Below are 7,813 nucleotides of genomic sequence, written 5' to 3' on the forward strand. Positions count from 1 at the left end.
CCCTCAACTCACTTCAACATAGTTCCTTGAGACCAAAATGGTAGCAAAGCACTACTTTGGTCTCAATTAACCTCCTCAACACACATCAATATAGTTCCTTGGCACCAAGCTTTAACAAAATCCCCACAAAGTAGTACGTGTGTTGAAATAAAACTCGTCAGATCACTTCAACATAGTCCTTTACAACCAAGCAGCTATTAGGTGAGTTCTCTATGTGAAAGTTTGATTGCGTAGATGTCCGCCGGCCTCACCTCCTTTCTGGCCTGCTCGAAGGGCGTGGCGCCTAGCAAGTGATGCGGCCGGATGCCGCTCCCTCGCGTCCTGTAGTCGGTGACGGGGTGACACGGCCAGATGTACTTGTCGTAGAGGATGTTGCCGTGGTAATCCAGGATGCTACAGCGGGCTAGCTCGTTGCAGCGCGCTCCTGGTCCAGTGCCCACCATCTCACAGTCCAGCGCCACCACGACAACAGCAGAGGCGGAAGAGCTCGGGCACGGAGAACTCCTGCCGCTGGTCGGAGGGCTGCCCTCAGAGAAGCCGCTGTCCACCTCCCAGGGGTCCCTCAGGGTCAAATCTTTGTTTTGAACGTCTCTACTGCTTTTAGACTCTTTGACCAGTTCATCACTGTGGCTGTCAATCCTTTTCCTCTTCGCCTGCCGCCTGCGTTTCTTGCTCACACACTCCATGGCACGTAACAACATGGCCTTTTTGCACAGTAATCGGTAATTGCTCAGAAGCCCGCGTGATGAGGCCTTATTCCTTTGCCGCAACCCCACCATCACCCACTGACCAAAGTATCTGCGCCGTCATGGTTTTGCTGTGAGAAACACATAAAAAAGGGAATTTTCACTTTGAATTAACAAGGCATAAACTTTAATAAAGCTATAATTTAATACATTGAAGGATGGCTGTTCATGGAGAACAACACAGTGCAACCTCGCATAATCTTGACCAAAACAACCACATTTCATGCCGATACGACTGTGCCTTTACTTCCTACCTTTAAGTCTTTCAAGTTGAGGTTGTCTTCTTTACTTCATGGTGGTTCAATAGCATTGTAACAAAACAAACGTCTTACGTCATTGTGACCTGTTCTGTTGATTCAAATGCGTGGCGTCACGCAGCCCACCTCCGATTGCTTGCGTCACTCAAGTTACCCAAGAATCCTGTTTGATATTTTGAGCGTCATTTTACATTGTCGTTCAGAAATACATACTTGCTTGGATGGATCCATCCATCATACACGCATTGAAGTGGCTCAGCAAAATGGCTATTTTAGGCTTACATTACCGGCTAACAAGAGAAATTATTTACGTGACGTACGGCCACCGGCTTTTAAGCTAGCCCGACAGCACGAGCCGCTCCAGACAGCAGACATATAGACACATTTTCTCGTGAGGAAATGATTATAACAACCTAGCCAACTTGTTACTTGCGATCAGACGATGATAAAAACAACGACGCATGTAAATAATTATAATGGTAAACGAGCTTAGTTTGACGAAACGTACCTCCTGCTGTTGCACGTGGACAGATGAGCTCGAGCCTGAACAATTTTGTGCAAGGTTCCACCTGATTGGCTAGCTGACTTCCTCGTTGTTGCTAAAGAGGAAGTGCTCACAACTGAAGTAGCGCCATCTATTGGTCTGGAGTAGCGACGTCAGGTGCTGAATTATGAATTTGTCACCCCAAAAAATATATTTTCATTTTCACAGAGGAATTGACTTTTCTTCTTGTGCCATCCTTAAACGCACTACCTTTGAGTAAAAACGTATACATACAAACCAACTGCTTTTAACATCACTTATCAATTTGTATTTTATGGTTGAATTGACTTCAACCCTGATCGAAATTGAAGTGTTTTTCAGGATTCTATAACCATTTAAATACCAGGTTAATTTTTAAAAACACAAATCAATTACATTCCATATCGTAAATGCCAGGGGCAGGGCTTTCATGATTATTAGCCTTGGATACTATATGTCAAACAAAAAAACTGAGGAGCCATTTGGGAGCCAAAAGAGCCGGCTCTTTTTAGTGAGCCGAGCCAAAAGAACCGGCTCTCTAAAAAGAGCCGGAATTCCCATCACTACTGGACAATTTTGTGCAAGGTTCCACCTGATTGGCTAGCTGACTTCCTCGTTGTTGCTAAAGAGGAAGTGCTCACAACTGAAGTAGCGCCATCTATTGGACTGGAGTAGCGACGTCAGGTGCTGAATTATGAATTTGTCACCCCAAAAAATATATTCGAATACATCGGTCATTTTCACGGAGAAATGGACTTTTCTTCTTGTGCCATCCTTAAACGCACCTCCTTTGAGTAAAAACGTATACAGTACATACAAACCAACTGCTTTTAACATCACTGATCAATTTGTATTTTATGGTTGAATTGACTTCAACCCTGATCGAAATTGAAGTGTTTTTCAGGATTCTATAACCATTTAAATACCAGGTTAATTTTTAAAAACACAAATCAATTACATTCCATATCGTAAATGCCAGGGGCAGGGCTTTCATGATTATTAGCCTTGGATACTGTATGTCAAGAATTAGCAACAAAAACTTTGATGAATGGCGATTTACCCATGTTTTGTGCATGTATATTTTTGACTTAAGTGTCCGCGGCAGAAGTCACCATGCTGAAGGTGCACTACAGGTAGTCCCCATCGTGAGCCAGACATGCTATCCACGAGTTGACCGTTGCTGCTGCCTCCAACCATTCAAACGACAGGTGCTTGTATATAACGATAAGCATTTATTTGATCATTGCATTCTATATATTTAGTATGGCCCTCAGAAAACTAAAATGTTCCCCACCTCGATTTAAAAAAAGAAAAAAAAATGTGTACATAGGAATATTGTTTCTTCACATCCTTGTTAAGTCGTCTCATCCACATATCATTTTTTTCCATCACAGTTAGGGTAGCACAAAAAACATTTCAGACAGTTTAATGACATGTTAAGGACACAGGAGACAAACAACTGACTAGATTGTACTTGCTAGGGAGGAGGGGCGGAGTTACATTCACCTTTTCGGCCCCGCCTGCTTTTCTACTAGTGCAAAGAGTCCCATGTGAACAACTAAAATTTCCGCGTCGGCTTTGCATTATGACGTCACAGGCTCAGTGCCTTCACTGGCCAGTTGAGGTAATTGGAGCACAAGAATCAAGTTGAACATTTTTCTCTTTTTTTTTTTTCCTTCAGTCAAGCAAAAATACAGCGGCACTTCCAAAGTCGAACAGTTTGGACCTCAACCAAAATATGTCTTAAAAGTCAGACAAAACTCAAAGGATCATGTCCGCAAAAAAACAAAAACGGATGAAGTCCTTGTTTCGATTTTTCTTTTGTTTTTACACTATGCCGGCGATGGCAAAAATGAAATGTGTGATAACCACCAGAACCACAAATGGACCTTACTGCTTCACATGATATTCAGTCTTTAAACATCACTAGGTGACAGTGCTGCAGGTGATTAGTTTTACTTTTAGTTTAATTAAACAGTTAAGTTGATGACCACATTAAGTGACTTCCTCTGGAAGAGGAAAAGAAAAAAAAAAAGATTTAACAATGGATGCTCAATACCACTTCTTCTCCTCAGACCAAGACCAGTAAAAGTTTTCACTCTTTTGAGTATCCACCGAAACAGAGTACAGATACCTCCAGTACTTTTGATATATGATTTCATATCGGTGGCTGGTACTGTCTTGGCAGCCTCCTCAAGTACCCAATACCTTAAAATATGGCCCGATACCTGGTATCGGTACTCGCCCAGCTCTAGTTTTAAAACAAGAACAACCTGGAAGTCAACCAGGAACAGATTATGTTCCACATTGGACGGTCACACCAATATTTTTTTGTGCTTTGCATCTTCAAAGTAGAAGCAACTGTTTGTGGGGTGGGGTTTAACCTTGAAGGCCCTTTTATCTTCTCGCCCAGTCATTTTTTCTACACAAATGCAACAACTCGGAAAAATATGACGATCTACGAGCTAAAACGTGAAATCACTTTCCATTGAAATGTGAAGTTTCCCTCAGAAGGCTATGTCCCCACATACATCACTATTATTGTATTTCCAAATATGTACATTACATCCACATGTAAACACATTTGCGCATCGCCGTATGCATGACGAAGCACCAGGTGGCACGACGGCCTTGAAATGGTTGGCCAATCGGAAACATTTTGCATGAAATAGAACCCTGCAACTTTGGTGAGATGAGCCAAGAGAGGGGGGGGGGGGGGCCCCCACCGCCGAAGGTTCTCGGACTCATTTGCAGCAGAACAACTCTGGCAGTGACCACTTACAGACATCTAATGAGAGTTTGTAGGCTGGGGAGGGGAACGATGATAACGGTTACTGCTTCATCTGCTTCCTGTCATACTTGTTCCCCTTTCTTGTCAGGACATATTTTACACAAAGAAAAACATTTGAGTATGTGGGGACAGAGTCTTGGTAACTTTCCCCATTTGTGGCAGAAATATGAATATGTGTGACTTATCTCAAGGCAACGCCAATGGTTGCAAAAGTTTGGGAATTTTCAACATTGGAAACTTTCCATGGGAATGAAGGAGAATGAACCCAGAAACTGATAACAATGAAGGTTGCCCCGATATAGAAAATTTAAAACATAGTTGAAGGAAAACATTTTAGTATTAAAAAAATAATAAAACAGCCAGATTTCATGCAACTACCTTGACTTACAAATTCAAGTTATAATTGATTCCTGTTTTGTGCTGCAAGCCAAAATTTGAGTTACGAACATGCTGTGGATACACAGTACAAAAAAAAAAAAAAATCAATGCCCTTGCTTGTAGCAAAGGAGAGCTTTCTAGTTAGCATGGATAAAAATAGCACCGGAAGGGAAAAGCAATACGGTTATTGCTGACACGGCCACAAACAGCGAGGGTTCGAATCCCGGCCAGTGCCCCGATACTCAGCCAGTGAGTAAGGGAGGGGTGGGGGCGGGAATGGTCTCTGGCGCCAAATCAATCATTATAAAAGACAAATTCACAAAGGCAGAACCGCAAATATGAGGGATGTTACCTGTGTTTCCAAAACCAGCTCACCTTCAGTTAGTGGAAATTTCCCAAACTTTTGCAACCCAAGGCACACCATGCTTCGAGATATTGGAGTTGAATTCTGCGAGTCCCTTCAAATTAAAAGAGGACAGGGTGCCTCCCCCCCCCTTTCCCCGTGCATAGAATCCGACCACGGACGACGGCAGAGGCAGGTGACGTGTCCACAGGCAGGATTTTCAAAGTGTCGAGAGGAAGACGCCGCAGCACCCGCGCGCTCAGAAGCCCGGCTGGCTCTTGAACTCCGAGTAAACCAGCCCCTCTGCCGAGATGGCATCGCCGAGCCCGACCGTCCGAAGCGGCTGCTTGCACACCAGCACCGGCGTCATGTGGAAAGTGACGTTTCCCCGGCGCCACGCCGTCAACGGAGCCGCCGGGTCGAGGGTGAGCGCCACCCGCGGCTCAGAGTCCGAACTGTGAAAGCTCAGCGGCACCTTCAGCTCCACCTTGGTAGGGTCGACGGCGCGGGTGCCGCACGCCTGGCTGCTGGCCACGCGGGCCCCCGCCATCACCGCCGCCGCCTGGTTGGCCCAGTGGCCGTCCACCGTGGCCAGCACGTGGTAGGCCAGCGTGTGGAAGTGGACGCGGGTCAGGTCGGCCTCCGACGAGGGGTCGCTGCGGCCGTGGCGCTCCAGGATCCACAGGAGGATGTCGCTGACCTGCCCCACGTCGGGGACGCCCTTCCACGCGGCCAGGTGAGCGTGGGGTCCGCCGCCCGCCTGCGAGAGGAACAGCAGTTCCTGCTCGTTCAGCCCGATGGAACTTACGATGGGCATGACCTGCTAACAGGAAGACACAAAAAAAAAACATGGAACACAGTCAATATAAGTCATCCAAAGTCAGTGGTTTCATTCTAGAAAATCAGTGAATTCCCCATTTACATTTCAAAATAAAAAAAATTATGTGCTGAGTGAAATCCAAGCACTTGAGTGACACCAGGGCGACTTCGTCAAGCGCATCCTTCTGCTCAAAATCGTAACACATACTCTGTGATACAGAGATACGTTCCATGTTCAAATGTATGCTTCAGATTGTCCAACTCAAAGTCTGTTGACTGTGCTGCTGCGGCGCCATGACGGTGAAGACACCCTGCCCCCACTGTAAACAGTCAGCAAACAGAAGGAATTTTCAATCTAAAAGCGGGTCCCGCTACCCTCTGCTGGCAGTTTGGCTCATGAGCACTCCTTGCAATTTAAAGGGCCATCGTATATGCGAAGCCGATCAACCCCTCCCAAAGAAAAAACACCCACTGACATAACAAACTTGGCACTGAAGGTTTTGCTTATAATAGATGACCTAAGTCTTTCTCTGGAATTAATTAATAAAACAGATCTGACCTTTGCTATTTGTAGAGAGGCTGTGCAACGCGTTAGCGTTCATGAATGAATTTCATTTTTACAATTCCAAAACGTTGTGCGAGGCACATCTGTGACTGTCCGTCCACTCAAGGTTTTTCTGATTGAAAGTCGTTTCCAACATGTACCTCCTGCATGATGCTGTTCATGTAATCTCTGTCCGTCATGCTCGCCAGCTCCAAGTGGATGGGGATGTCCTTACGAATATCTGAGATGGCTGCCACCGCCTGCCAAGAGGGGACACAGTCTTTTAAAATTCTTATTTTTTTTAGCTTTTAAATGTAGCATGTTGATTATTTATTTAGCGACCATATAAAAATGAATTGCGTCTGTATCGGCAGACATGTTGTAACAGCTCTTGTTGGATCTCTTTACATTGCACAGGTGTCACCTTTGATTTGATTTACTGAACATACAAAGATGTAAAAATATGAAAGAAAAGATCATCTAAAGAGTAGGAAGAAGTAGAAAACTTATCTTGTTCTCTACAAACTATAACTCATGGCATGTTAAAACACCAATAGGTTATCCATACATATAACAACAAAAACAGGCTCCAAATTTGCAGATCATTTGTGGTACTAAACATCAATGGTGAAAAATAAATAAATAAAAATAACTTAAAATGCTGAAGAACAGAAGACTTTTTTTTTTTTTGGTGCTTGGTTACGTTCCACCCCTGAAATGAGTCACCTGTGTTCTCCGATACGCACCTCTTTGAGCCGGTCCTCCCACAGCTGCCGGCCTTGGCCCTCCATCATGTGCAGCCCAGACAGGACCACCAAGTCGGGCTGGAACTCGTCCAGGCTGGCCACAAACGTCTCCAGCGAACTCATCGCCCCGTTGGACACGTCGTGCGAAAAGATGAAGCGGTTGGCTTGAGGCGCCCGCGTTGAACCCCACTGCTCGCCTGGTGACAGAAATTCCGCCGTAGCATTAAACGAAAAAGCCCTCGAAACCAGTCCGAGGTGTACCTCGCCTCTTCACTTGGAATCGACTCCAACTCACCCGTGAACCTAAGCTAATTTAGTCTTATCACATTACATATTTGTTTTTGGGTTTTTTTGCCTTTTCAGCATCAAGTCTGATTCATCTTGGGCTCATTTTTATATATCATAAAAACCTGGCATTTCAACCAGGGTGTGTGGAAGTTTTAAATCCACTGTTACTGCAAGTACAAACAAGAAACTTTCAACAGAGAGAAAACTATCAATTTCAGAAAGAATTTGTCCATTGAGTTTAGAAACCTGCTTTGTACTCCAGGATGAGGTGGTATTCGTCCATCTCCTGCAAGGAGCCTGGCGGAACAACGATTTGCTCATCTAGCATCTCATGGAGTTTAGGTCCCACTGGGCCACATAACAAAACCTGCAGTGTAT

General features: G+C 44.8%; 2 protein-coding genes across 3 annotated transcripts in view; both read right to left on the minus strand.

The window, feature by feature from the left end:
* The window catches only part of isg20 (interferon stimulated exonuclease gene), an 8,356-nt gene extending 6,744 nt beyond the window's left edge, over positions 1-1,612 (minus strand). Inside the window, exons 1-2 of one of the 2 annotated variants that reach the window (XM_019873991.1) lie at positions 1,512-1,612; positions 416-817 (exon numbers count right to left, since the gene is read on the minus strand). In XM_019873991.1, the coding sequence (XP_019729550.1) occupies positions 416-779 (364 nt within the window). In that variant the 5' untranslated portion in view covers positions 780-817; positions 1,512-1,612. Of the gene's footprint in view, positions 1-415; positions 818-1,078; positions 1,475-1,511 lie in introns of those variants that run through there. The other variant, XM_019873992.1, reaches the window with a different exon arrangement.
* A 2,786-nt stretch (positions 1,613-4,398) lies between these two features.
* The window catches only part of adpgk (ADP-dependent glucokinase), a 5,945-nt gene continuing 2,530 nt past the window's right edge, over positions 4,399-7,813 (minus strand). Inside the window, exons 3-6 of the mRNA XM_019873882.1 lie at positions 7,682-7,809; positions 7,148-7,344; positions 6,563-6,661; positions 4,399-5,861 (exon numbers count right to left, since the gene is read on the minus strand). Coding sequence (XP_019729441.1) covers positions 5,298-5,861; positions 6,563-6,661; positions 7,148-7,344; positions 7,682-7,809 — 988 coding nt within the window. The 3' untranslated portion in view covers positions 4,399-5,297. The remainder of the gene's footprint in view (positions 5,862-6,562; positions 6,662-7,147; positions 7,345-7,681; positions 7,810-7,813) is intronic.

This window comes from Hippocampus comes, unplaced genomic scaffold (genome assembly GCF_001891065.2).
Source record: "Hippocampus comes isolate QL1 unplaced genomic scaffold, H_comes_QL1_v1.1 scaffold298, whole genome shotgun sequence".
Classification (NCBI taxonomy): Eukaryota; Metazoa; Chordata; class Actinopteri; order Syngnathiformes; family Syngnathidae; genus Hippocampus; species Hippocampus comes.